The sequence below is a fragment of the Myiozetetes cayanensis genome, unplaced genomic scaffold, assembly GCF_022539395.1.
Source record: "Myiozetetes cayanensis isolate MyiCay16 unplaced genomic scaffold, myiCay2020 scf21, whole genome shotgun sequence".
In the NCBI taxonomy this organism is placed as follows: domain Eukaryota; kingdom Metazoa; phylum Chordata; class Aves; order Passeriformes; family Tyrannidae; genus Myiozetetes; species Myiozetetes cayanensis.
Window position 1 is genome coordinate 210,112 of NW_026087423.1, and position 22,745 is coordinate 232,856.

General features: G+C 54.1%; 3 protein-coding genes across 20 annotated transcripts in view; 2 read left to right on the forward strand and 1 right to left on the reverse strand.

Moving 5' to 3' along the window:
- AIFM3 (apoptosis inducing factor mitochondria associated 3) overlaps positions 1-4,295 on the forward strand; it is a 47,361-nt gene extending 43,066 nt beyond the window's left edge. For 6 of the 16 annotated variants that reach the window (XM_050318396.1, XM_050318395.1, XM_050318400.1 and 3 more), the window contains 3 exons: positions 1,232-1,336; positions 2,524-2,540; positions 3,079-4,295. In XM_050318396.1, the coding sequence (XP_050174353.1) occupies positions 1,232-1,336; positions 2,524-2,540; positions 3,079-3,143 (187 nt within the window). In that variant the 3' untranslated portion in view covers positions 3,144-4,295. Of the gene's footprint in view, positions 1-1,158; positions 1,337-2,523; positions 2,659-3,078 lie in introns of those variants that run through there. The other 10 variants (XM_050318385.1, XM_050318390.1, XM_050318386.1 and 7 more) reach the window with 8 other exon arrangements.
- A 135-nt stretch (positions 4,296-4,430) lies between these two features.
- On the forward strand, positions 4,431-7,761 carry LOC126641741 (transmembrane protein 17B-like). Its single transcript, XM_050318754.1, has 4 exons — positions 4,431-6,119; positions 6,392-6,495; positions 6,962-7,075; positions 7,486-7,761. The coding sequence occupies exons 1-4, from the start codon at positions 6,002-6,004 to the stop codon at positions 7,759-7,761; spliced, it is 612 nt and encodes a 203-aa protein (XP_050174711.1). The 5' UTR covers positions 4,431-6,001.
- A 482-nt stretch (positions 7,762-8,243) lies between these two features.
- LOC126641600 (P2X purinoceptor 6-like) lies at positions 8,244-17,821 on the reverse strand. 3 transcript variants are annotated; one of them, XM_050318492.1, is made up of 12 exons: positions 17,697-17,821; positions 17,212-17,356; positions 16,949-17,020; positions 14,749-14,824; positions 14,222-14,315; positions 13,855-13,935; positions 13,004-13,145; positions 12,710-12,819; positions 11,346-11,439; positions 10,154-10,219; positions 9,351-9,428; positions 8,244-8,632 (listed from the first exon to the last, which is right to left on the reverse strand). In XM_050318492.1, the coding sequence occupies exons 1-12, from the start codon at positions 17,819-17,821 to the stop codon at positions 8,537-8,539; spliced, it is 1,179 nt and encodes a 392-aa protein (XP_050174449.1). In that variant the 3' UTR covers positions 8,244-8,536. The 3 variants fall into 3 exon arrangements, with proteins under 3 accessions (XP_050174449.1, XP_050174450.1, XP_050174448.1); XM_050318493.1 differs by lacking the exon at positions 8,244-8,632 and adding an exon at positions 8,639-9,257; XM_050318491.1 differs by lacking the exons at positions 8,244-8,632; positions 9,351-9,428 and having other exon boundaries at positions 9,446-10,219.
- Between the last annotated feature and the right edge of the window lie 4,924 nt (positions 17,822-22,745).

A 22,745-nucleotide genomic window follows, 5' to 3' on the forward strand; every position in this document is an offset into this window, starting at 1 on the left:
TCTCCAACCACTTTTGTGTTGCCTAGCTGGGAGCTGGCTGTGCTCAGGAAACTTGCTCTCTTTTATTTGCAGTGAACTTATTTAGGAATAGGAGCCTTGAGAAACAGTTTGCAATGGAACTGCCCTGTGGTTTTGTGGACAGCTGTGAGAGATGGCTTTAACTCCCATGGCTGTGCAGGGATAAAGTGTCCTCTGAAACATGGCTTTTGCTCTCCTCTTCCTGGGAATTAGGCATACATCCCCCCCACCCTGACTGTCCTTTGCTCTGTTGATCACAGAGCTCTTTGGCAGGAGATTGAAGAGCAGATATTGGTTTAATGGGTGCCTCTATGCTTCAGTTTACTCAACAATATCACCAGAGTTTAATATCTTACCCACACGCCTTCCCTGATCTCACATCGTTTGGCCATTCAGTTATCTCTTCACGAATGGTCTCATGGGCCAGTCTTTGAAGGTTTATGCTTGGGTTGACTCCAACAAGCCTCAAAGTAGAAGAATCCTTCTCATTTGCCTGTGACCTTTAGCCCAAGCTCCTCCAGCATTTTTACGTTCTCTTCCGTCCACTTCATTGGTTTCCCACTCAACCTTTGGGGTTGTGTTGCAATCCTGGTGGGGAACAGGCCTGGACATCCCATATACACGGGGGCTTTGTCACTGGGGCTGTGGGACCCTGGTGTTGGACACCCCTGTCCTGGTGCCTGTGGAGTGGCTCAGAGGTGGGCACTCAGCCCACTTGGAGGTGGGGATCAGGAAGAGAACGTGGAGCATTCCAACCGAGTGTCCCACATTTGCAGGAAATCCTGACCACCTGCCTCTGCACTTCCTTTGGCACAAGGCAGCAGCCCAGGGATTGCAGCAACCACTGGGCATCCTTGCTGGTGTCCAGGTTTTTATCCACCATCAGATCCACCTTTGGTGGTGTTTTCCCACAGATGCCAGGGTGCCAGAGCTGTCTCTGTCCCCCAGGCACCCTCATGATGCTCACCATGCCAGCACATGAGCATTGGTGGGACCACTGGGGCCAGCCTGCCATGTCAGCTCTGAGCCCTCTCCTGACCTTTGTCCCATGCCACTAGCACAGTCCTTGTGGTGCTCACACCTTGGGATCGGGCCTGGCTCTGGAGTGGGTGTTTCTCTTTGCTTCCCCCTTCTCTCCAGCATGCTGGATTTTGGGTGATGGAGCTGTGGCCATCCAGGGTGCCCTAACTGCTCTGCTCTGCCCCGGCCCTAGGAGCGATGAGGTGGTGGCTGTGGCCAGCATGAACTATGACCCAATTGTCTCCAAGGTGGCTGAGGTCCTGGCTGCTGGCAGGACCATCCGGAAGCGCGATGTGGAGTAAGTAGACATGCGGCGGGAACCAGCAGTGCCAGGGCAGCAGCAAAGCACAGCCATGGAGTGCAGGGCAGGGCTGAGCACCCAAAGGCAGCTCTTTCCTGCTACTCCCTCTGCATATCCTTGCATCAACCTTCCTGTTCTGCTTACTCCATCCCCCTAGTGCTGCCTCCCATCTTCCTCCAGCTTCCTCTGGCATCCTGCACATATGGGGTTTGTCTGAAACACCAGGACCCAAATCCTTGCACGGACTGGATGGGAAGGGGATACTCACTGCCTTTGGGCACTGGCACATCACCAAGGAAGCACTGCCTGATGCTGGGGTGCCCCTGGGCACCCAGTCAGTCAGGAGCATCTGCAGAGAGGGGCTGAGTGTAAAGCCTGTGTGCAACCCTCTGTGCACAACCCAGCCCAGAGAGCTGGTGGTACCAGGATGCCGGCCTGTGGTGTCTCAGCCTCCAGTTCCTTGGAGCAGAGTTCATAGACAGAGGGCATTTTTCTCATTCACTTTGTTTTTAAGACCTTGCAGAGGAAAGAGCCCTTTGTGCTGAGAGTGAGTGCTGGAAGGCTAATACCAGAGAGGTGGTAACAGCTGGGAGGGAGATTTTAGAGTGGGAACCAAAGCTGCTGAGGGGATGTGGGTTCCTGTTCCAGGGGTGTTTCCACATGAGGAATAAAAGCAGATCTTTTAAAAGCTCAGGGAGAGGAGCACTCCCAGCCCCCAGGCAGGTCTGAACCAGCTCAAACTCCCTGGGCACCCCTGGTATGGGAGAATGTCATGGGTCCACCTAGTGGAGACAGGGTTCATAAAATCACAGGATGGTTTGGATTGGAAGGAACCTATCCCATCCCACTCCCTGCCATGGGCAGGGACACCTTCCACTACACCAGGTTGCTCCAAGCCCTGTCTGACCTGGCCTGGAACACTTCCAGGGATGGGGCAGCCACAGCTTCTCTGGGTAACCTGTGCCACGGCCTCCCCACCCTCACAGGGAAGGATTTCTTGTGACGTCATCCCCAGTACATGGGGAAATGGTTGCTCACTGGGAGGGAGGTGGTATCTCATGGGCATCCCAGTGGCGGGTGGAAGCTGCTGGCCCTGTGGTGGGGCTTGGGGCCTGGAGGAAACCAGACCACCTAAACCTGAATGTCTTTTCTCTCTCTGTCTTCTGCTGCTTTCACAACTTTAGGCTGTTTGTCCGTCACGGCAAGTACGTTTGATTTGGGGTCCTGGGTGTGCTGGGCATGAGGGGCTGGCAGGAGGGACAGCCAACCACCTGATTGAGCCACATCTCTAATTCCCATGTGGGACACTGATTTACATGGTGGGCATCCATGTTTTGCATCCCTCTCGCAGGGGAGCGATGCTGCTGTGCTGGGTGACAGGGCTGGGGGTGCCAGGAGCCACATCAGGCACAGATCTGCTGCAAATGGGCAGCTGCCTGTTGGCTGGGACCCTGCTTGGCTGGAGGTTTGTTGTGCTTCCATGAATTTTCAGCTGAATGCGAGAAGGGCTGGGTTTAAGTAAAAAAAGAAAAGTTTTATCTCCGTTTTATGTGGAATTGAGGATCTGCACGGACTTTTTGGACAGTTTAATGACGTGAATGAGGGCAGAGGAGGGGCCCAGCACAGCAGGGTGCGGGGATGGGCACCAATGACAGTGTCTGGACTAGCACCAAGACAGCACTGAGAGCATTTGCTTACACGTGCTGAGAAACACCCCATCTTGTTTTTCCCTCTTTTAGAACCGGAGACATGTCTTGGCTATCAGGGAAAGGCTCCTAATATGCTGGTGGCTGTGCCCTCCTGATGCTGCACTTGCCGTGTGGAGACAGGACAGCAGCTCCATGGCCCGGTGGAAAACCCATGGCTCAGCCATTTCCCTTTGAGACCTGGATGAACCCATGGCTGGCACTGTGCACTGACCTTCCCAGGAGGACCTCCCATGGCATCTCTGCCCCAGTGCTTGCTGGGTTAGGTTCTGCCATTGCAATTCCCATGGGACTGGAAGAGCAGCCCCCAGAGACCGTGGGGTTTGGCTGTGGCAATGGGCATTGGTGTGGCGTGGCTCCAGATGCTGCCATTGGGTTGAGGGTCCCCAGGTGGGTCTGCCCCATGCACATCCCTCACCTCTGTAAGCAGCATGAGTGCCTTTGGGTGCTCCTGTGCTTTCATGCATGATGCTCCTTCCCAAATTCTCTTCACTCCCAGCAGAGTTCTGATGCGCATCCCCACAGAGCCTGACATCCACTCCCTCTTTGCATGACTGCAGTGTTTGCCACAGCTCTCCCTGTGCTCACCCACTCCAGGGGGCATCTGGGTGGGCCAGGAGATGGGGTCACAGCGGGTGGTCTCTGTGCAGCCTGTGACTGTGTGGTCCAGGCTGGTCCTGCCCAGCCCACCCCAGCACAGGCGGGTCCCTGCCTATGCTGAGGGACTCTGGAGCTCACTGGTCCCATCCCAGCACCTGCAGCTCTTGGTCCATCCCCAGGGTGTGGAGCAGGGGTCCCTGGAGAGCTGGGACAGCTCAGCTGCAGCCCTGGACTTGGTGGCCACCCTTCCAGCCAGCCTTGGGATGGATGTCTCTCCTTAATGACATCATGGGATTGGTGCTGCTGCTTGAGGAAAAGTAGCTGGAGGAGCCATCCATCGTCTGTCCTGTCGTCTAGTGACAAGGCTGCATTTCTTAGCCCACCATGCAAGTGCTCTGATGTCCTGTTTCCTGCCCCTGATGAAGAAGAGCCATGTCTCCAGCTCAGGAGTGGACCTGGCCAGCCACAGCCCTGTGTCTATCAACCTAACAAGTGGGAGGGTGAGGATCCCCTCGGAGAGCCTCCAGTGCTTTGTCTTGGGGGTGACTCCTTCCCCAGCAGTCAGTGTTTTACCCTGAATCCAAAACAAGAGGATTTATATTTTTAATTTGATTAACCCCCTATGAATTAAAGCAATACTGTTTTTGGGATCTGGGTAATTTCTGATTCCTTCTAAGACCTTGGGTCAACTCTGCAGGTTCGCCAGGAGTTTCAAGTACCTCTTCTCTGGAGGCTTTCCATCTGTGTTCAGCTCACCAGTTATTTATTTCCAGTCTTTCAGATCTTGGCTGGGTAGAAATGTCACCAGTGTCTATCACATCTCTAGTTTATCTCTCTGGTTTCACTGCAAGGCTTTTCTCAGGCAGAATGACCGGGGTGGGGGAGGTAGGCAGGATGTGCAGGCTCCAGCATACAGCTGGAGGGAATGAACAGGGACCATTGTGTGTCTGCTGGATCCACAAAAGATGGACATTTCCACTCTGCAATGGTGTGGGATGGTGTTGAACCTGGGACTCCTTGTCCACTGCAAATGCTTCCTGGTTGTGAGCCTGTCCTGGAGCTGGGCAAGGCTGGGTTGTCTTCTCTGCCACCTCTTGCAACCTCTCACACCAGGACAGAAAGTTTCCATCTCTTCTTAGGAAACTGCCCGTTCCCATGAGGAATGAGAATCAGGCTGGGGCACAGGCTCGTTAGTGACCCCCCAGCTGCATTGCCCTGTCACAGTTACTTTCACCAGGCTGCCCATGTATCTTCTCGGTTGCTCACCCTGCTTGCCTACACAGATGTGAGCTCTCCAGCAGCTCCTGCTCCTTAGAGCTGTGGAAGGGTCTGGAGCGCAAGTGGCTGAAGGGTCTGGAGGAATGGCTGAGAGAGCTGAGGGTGCTCAGCCCAGAGAAAAGGAGGCTCAGAGGTGACCTTGCTCTCTCCAACTCCCTGACAGGAGGGTGGATGGAGCCAGGTGGTAGTCAGGCTCTGCTTCCAAATAACAACTGGCCGGGTGAGAGGAAATGGCCTCAAGTTGCACCAAGGGATGTTTAGGTTGGATATTAGGGAAAATTTCTTCATGGAAAGGGTTGTCCAGCCCTTTCACAGGCTGCCCAGGGCAGTGGATTAGTCTCCAACCCTGGAAGTGTTAAAAAAATGTGTAGATGTTGGACATGGGGACATGGTTTAGTGGGATGCCTGGCAGTGCAGGGTTAATTGGTTGCACTTACTGGTCTTAGAGGGCTTTTCTAAACTTAATGATTCTGTTATTTTAAACTTGCCCGCAGTGCCATCCCCTTTCCCTGCCATTCACCTCTGGCTCAACCAACCCCTCACACACCATCCCCCACTGCCTGAGCCTGGATGGAGTCTGGGACACTGAGCAGCGTGGAGATCCACAGGGGCAGACTGTTAGCAGGGGAGCTCACAGGGATGGGTAAATGCTCCGTGAGCCTGGAGGCCTTGAAGCAGCATTACAGGTGGAGAGCATCATTCTTTCATGGGACATCCTCCTCTGTCAGGGGGCTCTGAGCAGTAATTATGCTGATATAGCCTGGCTGGGAGAGGGTGCAGTTGCTTAGGTTACCACTGGGTCCCCGTCACAGTGATGGGTACAATCTGCTGCTGTGGAGGGGAGATGCTTTTGACTTGTGACTCCTTTGCAACTCTGTCCTGTGATTCCCACGTAGGCTTGATGTTCCAAGGTGGCAATTCTCCTTCCCCACATCCCCCTCCCATCTCAGTGGCCCTGTTCCTGGGGAGCCAGTGGTCAGGTGGCCCCGCATATTAGCCTGACCTGTCATCCCCTTGATTCCCTCCCGGCTAATCCTGGCTGAGCCGGGCTGGAGCGAGCAGGGCTCGGCTGTCAGCCATGGCTGCGCATACCCCGCTGCCCCCCAACCTGCGCCGGGGCTTGGTGGCATTCAGTGGCTCCCTCTTCATAACCAACAAGACCCAGGATAGCGGCACTGCCCACCTCTACCAGCCAGGTATGGGCAGTGGGGCTCTGCAGAGGGGGGTTTGGGGAGGGGGTTATCACCATAAGCCTGCTCAGCACATCACCTGGGTGCCTCTGAGCCAGGAGCACCCAAAGGATCTCTGTACCACCCCCACCAAGGAGGGGAGCAAAAATAACTCTGCAAAGAGCTGCTTGTGCTTGTGGGCTATTGCTCCACTCCACAAGCTGCGAGTCGGGGTCCCTCTGAATAGGGGGACACCGGAGATGCTGGGCAGCCTGCCCACTCCTGCCCATCCTGCCTAGCCCACGAGGTGCTGGCCAGCCTGCCCCTCCAGGTGATGCTCTACTTCAACGTCTACTACTTCCCTGTCTGGTGCCTGGCTGAGGGGATGATGCTGCAGCTGAAGGTACTGTCCCATGGGGCACATGGGTGAGCTGCTCCTGCCCAGCCTCCCTTGTTATAGGGGGGGAACAGTGAACAGGGGGGAAACAGAGACGGGAGCCTCTTCAGAATTAATGGGTCTCCAAAATGCCCTGACTCCCATGAGTCAAGACGGGTCATCTCTGGCTGCCAGAAGTGGAAATCAGGAACTTTCCAGGCAGGAAAGGTTAAACTGGGAGAGAAAAATGGGCAGAGCTGGGCACCAGCATGGTGGGACTGGCAGAGCATGGAGCACTGGGTATGGGGAGGAGGACACAGGAAGCTGGGCATGGGGTGCAGGAGACAGGGCAAATAGGATGGGGAGAAGGGCACAGGTATCTGGGAACTGAGCGCAGGGAATGGTGCACAGGATATGGGAAACTAGGCATGGACAACTGGACTGGGGTGAAGGGGCTGGAGCTGACTGGGACAAGGCTGTGCTCACATTACAGTACCACCTCCTGCCTTGGCACTACCAGTTCCTGCTGGTCACAGCCTTCCTCATTCTCTCACTGTCTGAGGGCTCCCGGCTCTACCTGGGCTACCTGGGCAATCTTCAGGAGAAGGTAAACGCCACCTGCCCTGGCACACAAGCCCCTTTTGCTCAGTGAGGGTTAGCCCAGCTGGGGGAGCTTGATGGGCCCTCCCTTGGAACCCAAGTGCCCATCACTGCCCTGTTCTTCCTGGAGTTCTGCCAGGAGTTGTCTCCAGAGGGAATCATGAGTGCAGGAAGGACCTGAAGGCAGGAGACTAAGGGGACTCACCCTCCTGCTTTATCCTTCCTGTGGGTGCAATCCTCCAGCATTGGGTTTGACAGCATCTGACCACATCTGACCACAGCTCTGTGGGCAGGGACATCCCCAGTACCCGGTACCCAGGCTGGCAATGGCCGATGCAAGGAGCTCCTGGGTCGCAGAGGGTCCCCTGACCCCACCGCTGCCTCCTCACCCCATCTCAGCAGGTTCTGCTCCTGCAGGTGCCTGAGCTGGCTGGGTTCCTGCTACTCTCCTTCCTGATCCAGCTGCCCCTCCTGCTCTTCCTGCTGACAGACAGCCAGGTCATTCACCTGCCACTGGAGATGCCCATGCACAGCCTGTTCCTGGCCTTCCTCCTTGCCGAGATCGTGGCTGCCTTCCTGGCGCTGAAGACCATGACCAAGCAGCTGGCGGCACAGTTCTACCTGCAGCATTTCCAGGAGGGCAGGAGGGGCCGGCCAGGGGGCACAGGGGGACAGGCAGCTGAGGTGCAGTGATGCTGCAGGACCCCTCCAAACCACACAGTCAGTCCCAGTAGGGAGCATTAAATGGTGCTTGAAGCCACAGAAACTGTGTTTTTGAGCCTTGTGGAGTTCACAGAGCAGTCCCTGGGCACGGACCTGGACAATCCCTGCCCTGCACCAGGCTGATACAGCCTGGGGCAGGTGGGAGTGAGGGGTCAGCACCTCTGAAACACTCCGGCTTGCCCCAGGGCTCTGCCTGCCCTTGCTGAGCATCAGCCCTGGAAGAAGGCAGGAAGTGGGGGTGCGGAAACCACTGCACCCCCCAGGAAGTACCAGCCCAGGACTGGAGCCTTAAGCTGGGATCTTAAATCCTCTCTGAGCTTCCCAGGGACCTCCCGAGGATCTGGGCAGCTCACGTGAAGTCATCCCAGCTGGAAGCATGCAGGGTGGTGCGAGAGCAGCATCCCAAAACCTTACAGCCACCAGCAGGGCTTGAGACAGAGCAGAGTCACCTCCCACTTTTGGAACAGCTTTATTCCATTGCATCTCTGGTTTTCATGGGAAATCAAAGCCCACAGCCATCATAATGTGGAGAAACATATAGTGCTTTAAGCGTCTTTTGGCAAGCACAGCTTTGTCCGGCACCAGTTATCAGTGCTGGGAGTGGCACCTGGGATGGCTTTGTGTTCCAAGAACTGTTGCAGCTGCCAATGTTTCTCCAGGAAAGGCAGACCCTAACCCCAGCAGTGCCCACCTGGGCCAGGACTGGCCCACCTTCACCTGGGCCGCAGCCATGCCCCCATCACATCTACCTGGAGGTGGCTCCAGAAGGAAGGGTGCTTGTGGTGGAGCATTCCCGATGTCCATAAGCTGAGGCCTCAGGTTTACCTTTAGGGGGTTTTGCCTGGAAAATGAACAGGGGTAACAGTACAACAGGCATAGGGACGGCCCAGGTGGACTTGCACTGCTCTCCTTGGTCCTATGAGAACAGATTCACTGTCCAAGACTTCCACTCTGCTCCTGATTTGAGATCTGGCATCAGGAACATTCTCCATCTGTAGGATGGTGCAGCCCTGGCACAGTTCACCACCAGTTGGTGGATCTCAGTCCTTGGAAGCTCCAAAGACTTGGCCAGACAAAGCTGGAGGCAGGGCTGGCAGCTCTTCTCCTCTGTGGGGCCCTCCCTGTGACTCACTGATTCACCAGGGAAGTGAATTCCCACAGCAGGAATCATGTGAGGCATGAAAACCTGTCACTGAACTGCAGCACAGGACATGCTCGGAAGAGCTGCCCTCTCTCTGCATGGAGTCCAGCCAGATTCCCTTTGAGAGAAGATGAATAAGTGTGGAGCTGGGTCACATTTCCAGATACGGTCCCCATGGGGACCCCTTGTTGTCTAACAGGAACTGAAGTTGTGATGCAGCTTTTCCTGGTATCAGCTGCATCTCTCTCCCAGTTCAGACCAGCCACCAAGCCCAAAAGCTGGAGACTAAGAGCTGCTCCACCAGGATCTTCCCAGATCTTATGAACTGAGTTTTAACCAAGGGGCAGAAAATCATAAAATGATTCACTCCAAAAACCTTCACTCCAACCTTCTCTCTCCCATGTGGCCCCACCCTTACCTCCTCGAACTTCTCCTTCCAATAAAGGTCAGCCTTTGCATCCAGGTAGAGCAGAACCAGGTCACAGACCACTGTAGCCTGGAGACAGACAAATGTTGAAGACTGTATGCAGGGAAACTTCCTGCTGGAACGTCTGGCCCTCCACCACAGCTCCCAGTGAGTCCCGCAACTGGCTGTGGGCCAGTGCTGAGGGCAGTGAGCTGGCCCTGCCTCCAATCAGGTCACCTGCCAACTCCAATGGCTCCTCTCTGACCCAACAGGCTCCCATGAGCTGCATAGGAGGTCAGACAGGATCACCTGGGCTGCCATGGATGGATGCAGGGAGTGCTCTTCCAGTGCCCTCACAACTCTGTATGGGCTGGGATGGGCATGTTAGGGATGAAAGAGGGAGCAGGTGGGAGACCTCAGGCTCCCTTCCAGTTACCTGGAAGGGAAGAGCCACATAAGGGCTCTATGAGGAGCTGTCCCATGTGGTGACAGGACACCAAGTCACTTTAGAGTCAGGGGAGAAGCAGAGTGGAGCTGCTCTCTCCTGCCAGCAGCACCCCAGCAATGCCCCTTCCCAGGGCCCACACAAACACCTGGCCCCCATGAGACATGACCCTGACAGTGCTCAGGATCCCAGTGCTGCCATTACTGCTAATGGTCACAGGGAAACAGGAGTTGACAGCCTGCCAGATCATCTCCCATTCATGCTGACTGGCACCCAGGAAACCTTGTGCCCAGGCAGGCAGGGAAACAACCCATGAGCGGCAAATCCCAAGCCATGGATTGAAGGGAAAGAGTGTATCTGGAGTACTCACAGCACCAAAGAAGGCAATGCTTGTGCCAAAGCTCACGGCAGTAGGAATGATGCTGAACTTCCCAGCCTGGTGAGAAATAGTGGAGAGGGAAGACAGTGAGTAAAGAGTGGTGAGAGGGGAGTGGGGCAGTGTGCTTAAAGATGGGGGGTGCAGGAGGGATCCAGGAACATTTCTCCATGCCCAACTCTAGGAATTGCTGTTGCGCTGACTCTAAACCCCTTTGGCTGTCAAAGGAGGAATTGACAGCTGGTGATCTGGTGGCAGCAGAGGTTACTGTGACCCACCTACTCCCCCAGGCATGGCAGGAGCCTCCCTCTTGCTGCAGCTGCCACGCATGGAACCACATCCCAGCAAACATGGCCCTGATGCAATGTGTCCCTCTCTGCTCAAATGAGTCTGGTGGTCTCTGTGGGGAGAGATTTTGGGGTTACAGTCTCTGTGGTGGCTGTTCTCTCCTGCTCCTGGACCTGCCCTCACTACCCAGAAGTGGTGCTCCCTGTCCTATGCTGCATCCTTCACCTTCTTCAGGTGCAAATGGCACACTGAGTGTGACAGGCCAGCTGTGGACATCTCTCAGGGTGCCAAGAGCTCTCATTACAGACTCCTTCTTGCACAGCTGAGCACTGCGTGTGTCAGTGATGCTGCAAGTGGAGTCTCACCTGAGCAGGGCAGAGGGGCAGAGTCTTCCCATCATCTGCTGCCCATGCTGTGGGAGGAGCCCAGGAAACTAGAGGTTTCAGGGCTCTCAGCTCAAATGGCTGGGGCATGTCCAGCCATGATCATGCCCACACCTTTTGTCCCTGAGGGTACAATTAATCAAAAGGGGATTAACTGTCCAGGTTCAGAAAAGTTCAGGTTGTCCTTTGCCAGGGTGCTTCCCCCTCAAAACCCTCAGAGATGCCCACAGACCCAGACCAGCTCACCTTGCCTACAAAACACTTCACAGCCCCTGTGTCAGACCCTCAGGGAGGGAAGCCTCCCTGCTCAGGGAATAACCAAGAGGTTTATCTTTAAATGGGAGAGATCATTTTCTCCCACTCTACTTGGAAAACTCTGCAAAGAGGTGAAGAGCTCACCAGGATGGGGAGAAGCAACGGCAGCAGGAAGCCACAGGGGTGGTTGCAGGAGAGCAGCGGGAATTGGTGCAAGGAGTCAGCCCTGGGGGCTACCAGGGCTGTGGAGGACATGGTACCTGGCCGTGCACGGAGATGTCAAAGCGGAGGCCGTAAAGCTTCAGCAGGTTCCGGTAGAGTTGTCGCTGGGAGTCCCAGTAGTAAGAGGCAGTTCTGTGGGAGACATTGGACACATCTCAGAAAGCAGTGAGGGACGTGGGCTGCCAGTGCCGAAGGATTGCTGGGGCTACTGGGTGCCTGTGCACAGCTGGTGTCCTCCAGACTGGGACCTGGGTGACATACGTGTTGCCACGACTCGCTGGCTGGCATCAGTAGTGGGGCATCTGCATCCCCTCAGCACCCAGTCTGGGAAAACACAGCTCCCAATGCACCCAGTTCAGGTGTAGACAGCCAGAGGTCCCTGCCTCAGGCAGGTAATGCCATGCACAGCTCCAAACACAGCGAATCTGCCATAGCATCCTGGTACTAACAGACCCTACTCTGAGTTACCATTTCCTGTTGTCTTGGAATCACAAAATCATTCAGGTTGAAAAGCCCTCTAAGATCATCAGGTCTGACCCCTAACCCAGCACCACGATGTTCTCCACTAACCCATGTCCCCAGGTGCCACAGCCTTTAAATCCCTCCAGGGATGGGGACTCCACCACCACCCTGGGCAGCCTCTGCTGGGCTGGACAACCCTTTTTGTGAAGAAATTATCCCAAATACCCAATCTAAACCTCCTTTAGTACACCTTGGGGGTGTTTCCTCTAGCCCCATCTGTTGTTATTTGGGAGCAGAGCCCAACCCTCACCTGGCTCCACCCTCCTGTCAGAGAGTTGTAGAGAGTGAGAATGTCCTTCCTAAGCCTCCTTTTCTCCAGGCTGAGCCCCTTCAGCTCCCTCAGCCACTCCTCATCAGACTTGTGCTCCAGATCTTTCCACAGCTCCCCTGCCCACCTCTGGACATGCTTCAGCCCCTCAATGTCTTTCTTGACAGGGGGAGAGTCACTGCCCTGGTCCTGCTGCCACACCATTGCTGGTAGAGTCCAGGTGCCCTTGGCCTTGTCCATCTGGGCTCATATTCACCTCCAGGTCCTTTTCTGCCTGCAGCTTTCCAGCCACTCTGCCCCCAGACTTTAGCATTCCATGGGGCTGTTGTTACCCAAATGCAGGACCCAACACTTGGCCTTGTTGAACCTCACACCACTGGCCTCAGCCCATGGATCCAGCTTGTCCAGATCCCTCTGCAGAGCCTCTTGCCCTCCAGCAGACCAACACTCCTACCCAGACTGGTGAATCGACTGAAGGTGAGTTTGCACATGACACCTGCAAACTTCATGCCCCTGCTGGTCCTTTCAGAGTACCCATCAGAACTGAGATCTCAAATGACTGCAGTGTGCTCATCCCACAGCCCCGTGTGGCCACTATCCCAGCATCCTCACCTGAAATTGTACCTCGTGTCCTGCAGGCTGAAGAAATACTGTGGCTGGCACTGGGCAGCAGGGTGGTCCAGGTCACAGTCCCACTTGATGAGAACTCCAATGCTCCCCCCCTGCAAAACACATTTTTACTCCAGGAGAAGCATGGGGTCAGAAATTGGCTGAATTCTTTACTGTTCAGGCATTCCTAGATCATACATTCCCTTAGCATTTCAGGGTCAGTCCTGTCCTCTGCCTCTTGCTCACATCCTTGGGGAATTTTGAGTCATTTTCCATCCTTTTATAAAAGCCAAGTACCAGCAGTGCGAGGTCTCTGAAGTTCTCTCCAGCTGCCTCCACCATGTTACATACACGGAACACAGGACAGGAGGGGTTGAAGACTGGATCGTATGTGCAGCTCTTGAAATAGCTGGGGTCACTGGTTTGTAAAGTGTTGCACCTGAGACAGCAGGGTCAGGGGGACAGAGTGTGGAAGGTCATGGAGCCTGTCTGTTGGAACTGAAAAGGGGACCCTCCTGCTGGAGCGGGCCCCCCAGTTCTCTCAGTGGGGGAAAAGTCACTGCCTTGCCTAAAGCCTCAGATGGAGAGAGGGCAGAGTAAAACCATCCCAGGGTAATCACACAGAGTTATCAAACTTTACAGCATCTGCCATAGCCTTCCCCTCCACCTTCCCATGTTTCTTCTTTCTCCCCCAGCACTCAGCTCCCACCCAGCTCAACTCAGTGCTCCAGGGGTGGCAGCAGGGACAGTTCAGCTGCCCCACACTGCATCTTCTGCCAGGTAATGCAGCACAGTCAGCATGCCTGGGGCTGCGAGGCCAGTGCAGCCCTTTACGTGGCTTCTGTGAAACCACTTTCAAGGACTAAAAGGAAAAATATAAGTCGCACTCCCTGGATGGCCTAGTCCAGCTCTCTGCAGTGCTCTACATGGGCATGACCAGTCCCTCTCTCTGAGGTGTCCCCATCCTATCGCTTTCACAGTTGCACACACAGGGTGTTCACCTGAACATCCATCCTGCCTGTAACTGCCCAGCACCACCTGTCCTGAGTGGCACATGGCACGTGGCCCCAGGTGCTCAGCCACATGACAGACAGGCTCAGCGCTGAGGCTGGACCAGGCTCAGGCTGGCTGGCAAGCACTGTACTTACTTGGAGAAGTTAAATTTGGTGAAGTGGACAGTGTTTTTTATAAAGAGAGTGAAATTCTCCGCCTCAGCCAGAAGAGGTTTCCTGGAAAACAACCACCAATGAACTCGAGTCTTGCACAGTGGCCAAGGCACAGCCCCACTCCACAAGCTCCACAGTCTCGTCCGCAATCCCAAACTTTTGGCCACAATGGACAGGTGCAAGAAACGCTCTTGTGTAAAGTTCTCTGATCTTAACTGACCAGGAGTCTGATGTCAAAGGTCTCCCTGAACACAGCTGCCTTTGGGCAACTGTCAGGGTCAGGCTCCTGGTTACACACAGGGAAGAAACCAAAGCTCCCAATACCTGCTGTCCCCTCATCTATCGTTACCTGGGCAGGGTACTGTTCTCCACAGGACACCAGCCATAGATCTCACAGGTGGAATGGGTGGCATTGAACATCACACATTTCCCCGTTTTTATCCCTAAAAATTAAAGAGAATGTAAGACAGGCTGAGAGAGTTGGGGTTCATCAGCCTGCAGAAGAGGAAGCTCCAGGGAGACCTTAAAGCCCCTTCCAGTGCCTAAAGGGGCTCCAAGAGAGCTGGAGAGGGACTTGGGACAACAGTCTGGAATGACAGGACAAGGGGGAATGGCTTCCCAATGCCAGAGGACAGGGTTAGATGGGATATTCTCCCCTGTGAGGGTGGTGAGACTCTGGCACAAGTTGGCCAGAGCAGTTGTGGCTGCCCCATCTCTGGAAGTGTCCAAGGCCAGGTTGCATGGAGCTTGTAGCAACCTGGTCTAGTGGAAGGTGTCCCTGCCATGGCAGGGGAGTGGGACTGGATGAGCTTTAAGTTCCCTTTCAACCCAAATCATTCTAGGGTTTTATGTTTATTCAGCAAAACTCCCCAGTACCATTGCCACGAACCACGGGGTTTCCCACGGGACAGTCTGCGTCTTCTGTGCACGTCGCATCAAGGACAGAGGGGCTCTGGGAGGGACAAGAGACAAGTGCTGTCACTTGGCTGTGCAGCCACCTGAGGCCATGCTGTCACTCACCCCCATTGCTGTGCTACTGCTCCTGTTTCTCCAAGCACTTCCCAAACAGTTAGAGGAGAACATTCACCATGTCCACACCCTGGACAGCCTCCAGCCAGCAAGGAGAGATGCATGTCTGAAGGACAATCCTTCCCGCCTGTCTCCATGCTCTTGGGAGCACGTGCCTCCTGCTCCTCAGAGGCAGAGGAAGCCTCCAGAGCTACCTCAGACCTTTCAGCTGCAACTGGGAACCAGCACAGGGGGGTTCAGGAGGGTCTTAATGACTGAGCCCATTAAGCGCCTTGTAAAGCACCATGACAAACCCCCTCGGGAAGAGCTTAGTAGATCCTAAATCCAGCATGACACAAGTTTTACAAGAGACAGGGAAAGCTCACTCTGGACCCACCTGGTTCCCAGGAGTAGTAAAAAACGCTTATTCAAACACAGGGAGATGATGACAGGTGGGGGAACACCAGTAACACCTTCTCCAGCTACCCCAGGTCATGGCAGGAGTTGCCAGCCCATAAGAAACCCATGTCCCCAAGACCCAGGGGGCACAGAGGCTCAAAGGCAGAGAGGGAATCCCCAGTTATGGAGTCAGAAGAAGTGGGTGTCTGTCCAGACCTTCCCAGGGCTGCCACAGGACAGCCTCAGTTTCTTGTTTAGGTGTGAAACCCACCAACATGAGCCGAGAGGAGCAGCACTTTTGGGCTGGGTGGAGAGTCACTGCCTAGAGGAGTATGGGATGCAAGAGAACATTTGGGTATTGCACAGGGTGTATAGGGGATGGATTGTTTAGAGAAGGAAGAGAAGGCATGGAAAGGAGGGGGACTACGTAGTCTGAAAAGAAACAAACACTGGAAAATAGAGGGATAAAAGGATGCAAGGAGCATGTACAGCTGCTAAAACAGCTTGGCTTGTGTTTGGTGCTGCTTCTGGCCCCAGACTCTCTGGCCTGCCAGCACTGAATACTTGGGTCATCGAGAACAGTCAGAGAATATTCAGGCTGCTCTAACTTCCTGAAGAGCCAAAAGCTGTCACTGCTAAATCTTCAAAGCTTTCCAAATATAAATGTCACCTACAGCCCCAAAGCCAGGAACTGAGGAGATCAGCATGAGGTGCAGGCTGGGACAGGCACCCACACACACCCCAGCACTGGAACAGGACGAAATCCTCTGCTCTCTGTGTCCTTGGCTTGCACACTGCAAAACCAGCACCCAGAGATGTCTGTGGCTGCCTGTGAGAGCCCTGAAATGCCCTTACAGCCCTTGTATTCCTCCCCGTCAAGACTTTAGGAGTTATCAGCATTTTAAAGATGGATCATTAGTGCCATTTTCCATGACCCCAAACCAGGGTTGCTCCTCCTCTCCCACAGCATCTGGCCACAGCAGGAGCTGAAGGGACCATTAGGACAATCAGTGCTTGGCTCAGGCACAAGGTGCCAGCAGTGGCTCAGCTTTAAGGACATTTGCTCCCATCTACCAAGCCAGGTCCAGCCTGGGAGAGCTCAGCGAAGGAGGCTGGCCTGATCCAAGGGAAGATTTCTCCCAGAGAACATATACCACTAAGTGTTGGCTGGCTGGGAAACCACCTAGACCTTGTGTTTTGTTCCTCCTAAAAACAGGACGCTAAGATGGACATTAGTCCTGCAGCAAGGAGTTATCAAGGAAACATGACACAAATATGCATGGACTGCGTGTCAAAGTGTCCCCTTGTCCGAGGGCAGCAGAAAGCCTGGAATGGTCATACAGTGCCACCACCCAAGGAGCCCAAAGCTGGTGAGGCCCCAAATGGCCCTTATCCTGGTCACCACAAGCAGCCTTGTCCTAGTCACCATAAGCAGTTCTAGCCAGAGCATCTGGATACACACCTTAGCTCATGCAGGCATGACAGAGCAAGTGCAGATGAGCATGGAAGAGCTATGGAGCAGTGAGAATGAGGGGAATCAGGTTTGTTGGGATTATAAATCCATTTTTCCCTTTTATCTGGTCTTCCTCTGGGTCCCACCGAGGAGCAGGATGGATGGCTCCATCCGCCACTCCCTGGGGGCTGAGCTGGGCTAGCCCTGTGTACTCACCTCGGGACAGGTGCCCTGGGCCTGCTGGGCTGTGGCAATGAAATTGGTCACCAGAAAAAGCACATTTTCTCCCTGGGAAGCAAGAAGGCACCATCAGTTGGGGAGTGACCCCAGGGGACGCCCTGTGACACTGTTACCGGGGGTAACAGGCAGTAATGGCCATGTTTGGGCTTTGGAAGGCCAACGGTACCAGCGGCGTTCCCTTGCCAAGGGGACTGACCCCCTGGGAGCCCCCCCTGCCCCCGCCCGGGGCCCAGCCGTACCTGCGGGGGCCAGGTGAGATCCGCCGCGTCCCAGAGCCGCCGGCCCGCGGCCCCGGCGGGAGCCGCTCCCTTCACCTTGGTGACCACGGCGACCCGCGGGGCCGCGTCGCGCTCCTGGTACCCCTTCCGCAGCAGCAGCACCCACCTGCGGGGGGGAGCGCTGAGGGACCCCCCCGCCCCCGAGGGCAGGGATCCCTACCCTACCCCAGCAGGACCCCCGGCCGCCCCCGAGGGCAGGGATCCCTACCCTACCCCAGCAGGACCCCCGGCCGCCCCCGAGGGCAGGGATCCCTACCCTACCCCAGCAGGACCCCGGCCGCCCCCGAGGGCAGGGATCCTACCCTACCCCAGCAGGACCCCGGCCGCCCCGAGGCAGGGATCCCTACCCTACCCCAGCAGGACCCCGGCCGCCCCGAGGGCAGGGATCCCTACCCTACCCCAGCAGGACCCCCGGCCGCCCCCGAGGGCAGGGATCCCTACCCTACCCCAGCAGGTAGCCCAGCGCGCTCAGCTGCAGCAGCCGGTGAAGGAGCCCCACCCGCCGGTTCCGCGTCAGCGAGAACTTGGCCGTCTTGTAGTCGAGCAGGGACTCGCAGGGCGGGCCCTGCATGCCGGCACGGAGGGGGGAAGGCGGACAAGGAGCGGAGACAGAGGCCGCAGGGTGCCGGGGTGGCGGACACCCGCAGGAACGCGGCTCTCGGAGGGAGGGGGGCGGCCCCGCCCCCGCCCCCCTTGCCATGGCAGCGTCGCGGCCCGGCCGGAGGTGGCGGGGGAGAACTGCGGGTCTGTGCGGTGTGAGCGAGCCGGGCTCTACCCCCCTCACCCTGAGGCCTTGGAACTAAGAGAGAAAAATCATCCAGGGTGCCGACATATTACATTTCTCTGTTTCTAGTTTTCCCCTTTTTAGAGTCAAAATTACTATAATTAATGTTTTTAATTTCTGACTGATAAATTAATACAGGAATTGTTTTGTAGTCTAGAATTACAGTACTTATTCTACTAAAATTTTACTCATTAAAATAAGAAACAGTTTTTCCAGCCTCTCAGGCTGAAAGGGGCCACTAAGGTTAGTGGTCAGTGGACAGTGCTGGGTTAATGATTGGACTCGATCTTAGAGGTGTTTTCCAACCTAAATGATTCTGCAATTCTGTAAGGTTTATCTTTTTTATTTGAAAATAATGCTATGATTTACCTAGTAAAGTTTGTCCTATAAATATGCAACTCATTTTACAGTTACATATCCAATAAATCAAGCCTGTACCTTGAACTCACACCTGTCTGTCCACACCATTTGGAGGGGTCTCTTGCATGTTGTAACATGTGTAAATCTGGGCTGTCTCTGGAAATGCCGGAATCATCCTGACACTCCCTCGATCTCCAAATGAAAACTCCATGTATTGAACATAGAAGTTTTACAGGCCTTGATTGAAATCAGTGTAAGTACTTATATTTTAAAATACTTTCTCACCATTTATTGTTTCTGTTATGTCCTTTGCCCCTAGCCCTTCCTGTGCTGTCCAAAGAAGAGATGCAAATTAAAATCCTGTGAAAAAATACACCAATACACCCCAAGTCTGTCTTTATTTACTGGCTGGATAAGATCTACTTGGCTCTGCCTTGACATGCATGGATTCATTTGTCAGTGAAGTCAGAGCTGGGTGGGTTTAGATTCAATAAACCTATCAACATACCATTTAGGAACCTAAAAACACCAGGTGAGACAGCAGTATTTTACAGGGCAATGTCACTGGATACTGAGCATCCAGTTCTGTGGGTTTGATGAGGTTTGGAGGTGGCTGAGGGAAAAGGAGCAAATGCCTGCTTGGTGCACAGGTGGGATCTGCCCTCCGTGAGGGCTGCTGCAAGAAGTGGGAGCAGGCAGCTGGAGCAGGTTTTGTGGGGGAAGGTGGAGGGATTTGATGTGCTTTGACAGCTGCTGCAAAAGGTTGTGAGGAATTAATGTGGAGAGTTACACTGAGAACTATAGTTCTGTTATACCAGTTATTCCCAATTTACCTGGTGATGTTCCCAGCTGGAATCTTGGTTCCTCTTTCTGCAAAAGGGGAGGAGTTGTGTTCTCTTTAAGTTGGGAACTCATCTTGGAATAACTCACCAGAACGTTTTTTGAGTCCCCTGTTCATGAGGGACTCAATGGTTCCAACACTGAGCCTTTTTTTATGGTCCAAGTGTCAATTCCATATTTTTCCTTTTTATTTTCTTTACGTAAATTGCCAGGTAGCAGTTGGATGCCTCCTGAAGGTGCTATAGCACACCAGCACTGCTGCCTCTTTGCAGGCTTCTCTCTCCATTAAAGCACAGAGGTAACACAAATCCATATTGATTGCCACTAATGGTATTTTTTCCTGAATTCTTGAGCAGCTCTCACTTTGCTCAGTGGCCGTTTGAGGCCTTGACTATCCTTGCAGCCCATCACCTCTCAGAAGGATCTGCCAGCTTGTTTTGCTGCAGCACTCTGGGACTGTTCCAGCTGCCTGTTTCTGGAAAATGAGCATTATTACTCCAGGGAAGCTCACTGCCTGATTCCACACGAAACTCCTCTGGTGTGAGTTACGTAGGTGACCATGAAGTTTTAGCTGTAGAAGTGTGTTTGGAGTCAGGGCTGGGCAGCGATCCTGCAGCGTGGCTCCAGCTGTTCCACACACGGAGAAAAGGGTTTTTTTGTGCTTTCCAAGCATTTTTCTTGAGGACTTTCTTGCCCTTTAGGATATCAAGCATGCTGCCATGCCCAGCAAGGATTGAAACCCACAGTGCTGCCCTAAAATGCTTCCAGTCTAGCGCAAGGGGAGCGCAAGATCATGAGAAATCAGCCATCCTGGCTCCAGAGGAACTACTCGCTGCAGCCCCTTCCCTCTGATGGATGAATGATGTTTCATAACCTCAGGCCAAGCTGTCACTGCCTCAGGAAGTGTTTCTGGTCTCTTGCCTAAATCTCCCTCATGACAGTTTCAGTCCATTGCTTCATGCCATGTCTCCTGTGCACATGGGGAAGATTTGTTGTCCTTTTATGGAATCTCTAAGTTTGGAAAAGACCTCTAAGATCACCGAGACCAGTGTCTGCAGTTTTGTGTCTGTGTGGTGTGTTACATGTGGGGAAATGGGCTTTTCCTTCTTTGCTCCCAAAGTGAATGCAGCAGATGCATTTGCTGTTGGAACTGAGTCTCTGCCACCGGGACAGACCCGCACATTCCTGCTCCTTAGAAAGTCTGGTGAGACAGGGAAGAGCCATGGCCCCAGAGCAGCCTGGCTGCAGGGACTGCTGAGACACAGAACAAAAACTCCTGGAATGATCTGTGGACCCATGTGTTTGAGCCACCTGCACATTGCGGAGGGATGAGGGGAGAACAAGACCATCTTGGTCTGTGCCATCTTTTAATGCCCTGCCATTCCCCGGCCAGCAGTAGGAGCAGATACACTGCTACTGGTAGTGTGATGCTTACCTCATCCTGAGGCCGTGTCTGCAGGAGGAGGAGGAGGAGGGGGAAAATGGCAGGGATAATGAGAGGATTACTTACAGCCAGCCTCCCCGAGCCTGCAGCTCATCAGTGCTGCTTTCAGAGCCGAGGGGAGCAGGGAGGGATAGTTTAGGAATGTGAGGCTGGGAAGTGGTTTAATTAGGACATGGAGCTGCTCTGTCCTGAGTGCCAGCCAACCACTCCCTTTCAGGGCTCCCCTTTTCCTCCCTCCAGCACGAACAGGGCTCAGCTCTGCAAGTGCGTAAGTGACTGCTTATTCCCCTGCGACTCCTGCGCCCCTGTGCTTTCCTGTGCAAGAGCCCAGGGACCCCTGCGGGTCCCACTGCCCCATGATCCCTGTAAGATCTCCCACAGCCCAGAGATCCCTGCAGCTACCACGGCTCCCATCCCCGGGGGCTGTGCGGGCAGCAGCAGTGATCCTGTGTCCTGAAGCCTCTGAAATCATCGTGAGCTCAGTCCTTATGGCCATCCCTGGAGCATCCCTGAGTTGCACTCGGGGATGAAGCCGAGGGCCACGGGCTCAGTCACTCACTGCCATTTAAAGGGGGTGGGTGGCAGCCCCAGCATCGATTTTCTATCTAGTACAAATCCCATGTTATTCCCCTCTGAATTTGCATTTCTCCTTGTGCCCTGGCACCTGCCTTATGAGAAATCTCCTCCCAGGTCACAAAAAATCAGCATTGCCCTGGTAGCTACTCTCCCAGTCTTCTCAGACCAGCAGCTTCACTGGCAAGGCTCAGCCATCCCCAGCTGCTGCCTACCCACTCCCCCGCTGTCCATGGGGATTATCATCCAGGGCTGACATTAACCCTCTTAGCCCAGCTGGAACACGTGTGCCAGAGCTGCTCCTGCCCCATGGCCCCTAAAGCCTTTCCCAGTTCCCATAGCCCCAGCACCAGCTACTCCAGCACTGGCCCACACACTTCCATGCAGCTCTGGAATTAGACTGATTAGGTTGATTTCCTGCCTGATTACACCATTGCCCAGAAAATAGGACTTTATGTATAATTTTAAGCTAATTTGAAGAAAGGCACTGCTCTGGAAAACAGGTGTATGATCAGCCACAGGGAAGCCGCTTGAAATGGAGGTCTGGGAGCTGCACATGGGGATGGTTTGGTTTTAAATCTATTTGGGATTGGAGGTACAACTTGGGTAGACAATGTTTTCTCTCACAATTACAGCCTGCCACCTTAAAGCTCAGCTGATGCTGTTTAGTTTGGATTTATTTTTTTTCCTGCTGATACAATTTTCAGGAGCAAATCCCTGTGGGAGAACTGCCGGGGTGCCAGCAGCTGCTGTCACCCCCCTTTTTTTCTGTGTGCATTAATGAGTAGTCAATTAAAAATCGATTTGTACACATTTTGTGCAGGGCATGTTACTGCAGTAGGATGGTGTATGACACATGATCCAGCCAATTTTGTAATACTGTTTAAAAAAAAGCAACCCACAAGTGTGCTCAAGAGGTCTCACTGGCCTCCCAGGCACCTGGGAATTATGCTTCAATCCTTTAATTCCCTGCCAGTCCCCCACACACTGGCTTTGTGTGCCATGGCCTAACAGCAATTTCTGTGCACTTTTACTAATGAATGATTTCAAATAGATTAAATACTGATGGTTAAAAGGCTCGTTCAACAACTCTCTGGTCTTTGCCAGCTTAAAAGGCTGACTGAGACTCCCCGCTGGCAGAGCCCAGCCCTGGTGGTGTGACTGCCATTGACTCCTCCACAGAGGAGGATTAAAGTGTTGTGACCATCAGCCCATCCTGCTCTGTGAGAACCTTCCTGCCCTTCCCCAGCCCTGCACCAGGCTCCCTTCTCCTGTTGTATCCCCGTGGCTCTTTCTACTCGCCTTTATCCACCTGACAATGGACTTATTGCTGAGATTAAAACCCGAGTTTCTAAGGAGGGTTCAGCCTCTGCCTCCCCAGGTGTCTGTTGAACACTTGCTTTTTTAATGAAGAAGGACTTTGTTATCTCAGGAAAGAAACTTCTCTAGAGAAGAGTAGTGGTGGCGATGGGGTTATCTGTAGGTTATCCATTA

Excerpts from the sequence above, each read along its gene's own strand:
- LOC126641600 (XM_050318491.1), bottom strand. The coding sequence starts at position 17,821 with ATGCAGGGCCCGCCCTGCGAGTCCCTGCTCGACTACAAGACGGCCAAG. Across the intron at positions 17,357-17,696 it reads GCGCTGGGCTACCTGCTGGG|GTGGGTGCTGCTGCTGCGGA; the intron begins GTAGGGTAGGGA and ends TCCCCCCCGCAG. Across the intron at positions 12,820-13,003 it reads TCAGAGACCTCGCACTGCTG|GGGGGGAGCATTGGAGTTCT; the intron begins GTACTTGGCTTT and ends TGTGTTTTGCAG.
- LOC126641741 (XM_050318754.1), top strand. The coding sequence starts at position 6,002 with ATGGCTGCGCATACCCCGCTGCCCCCCAACCTGCGCCGGGGCTTGGTG. Across the intron at positions 6,120-6,391 it reads TGCCCACCTCTACCAGCCAG|CCCACGAGGTGCTGGCCAGC; the intron begins GTATGGGCAGTG and ends CATCCTGCCTAG. Across the intron at positions 6,496-6,961 it reads GGATGATGCTGCAGCTGAAG|TACCACCTCCTGCCTTGGCA; the intron begins GTACTGTCCCAT and ends CTCACATTACAG.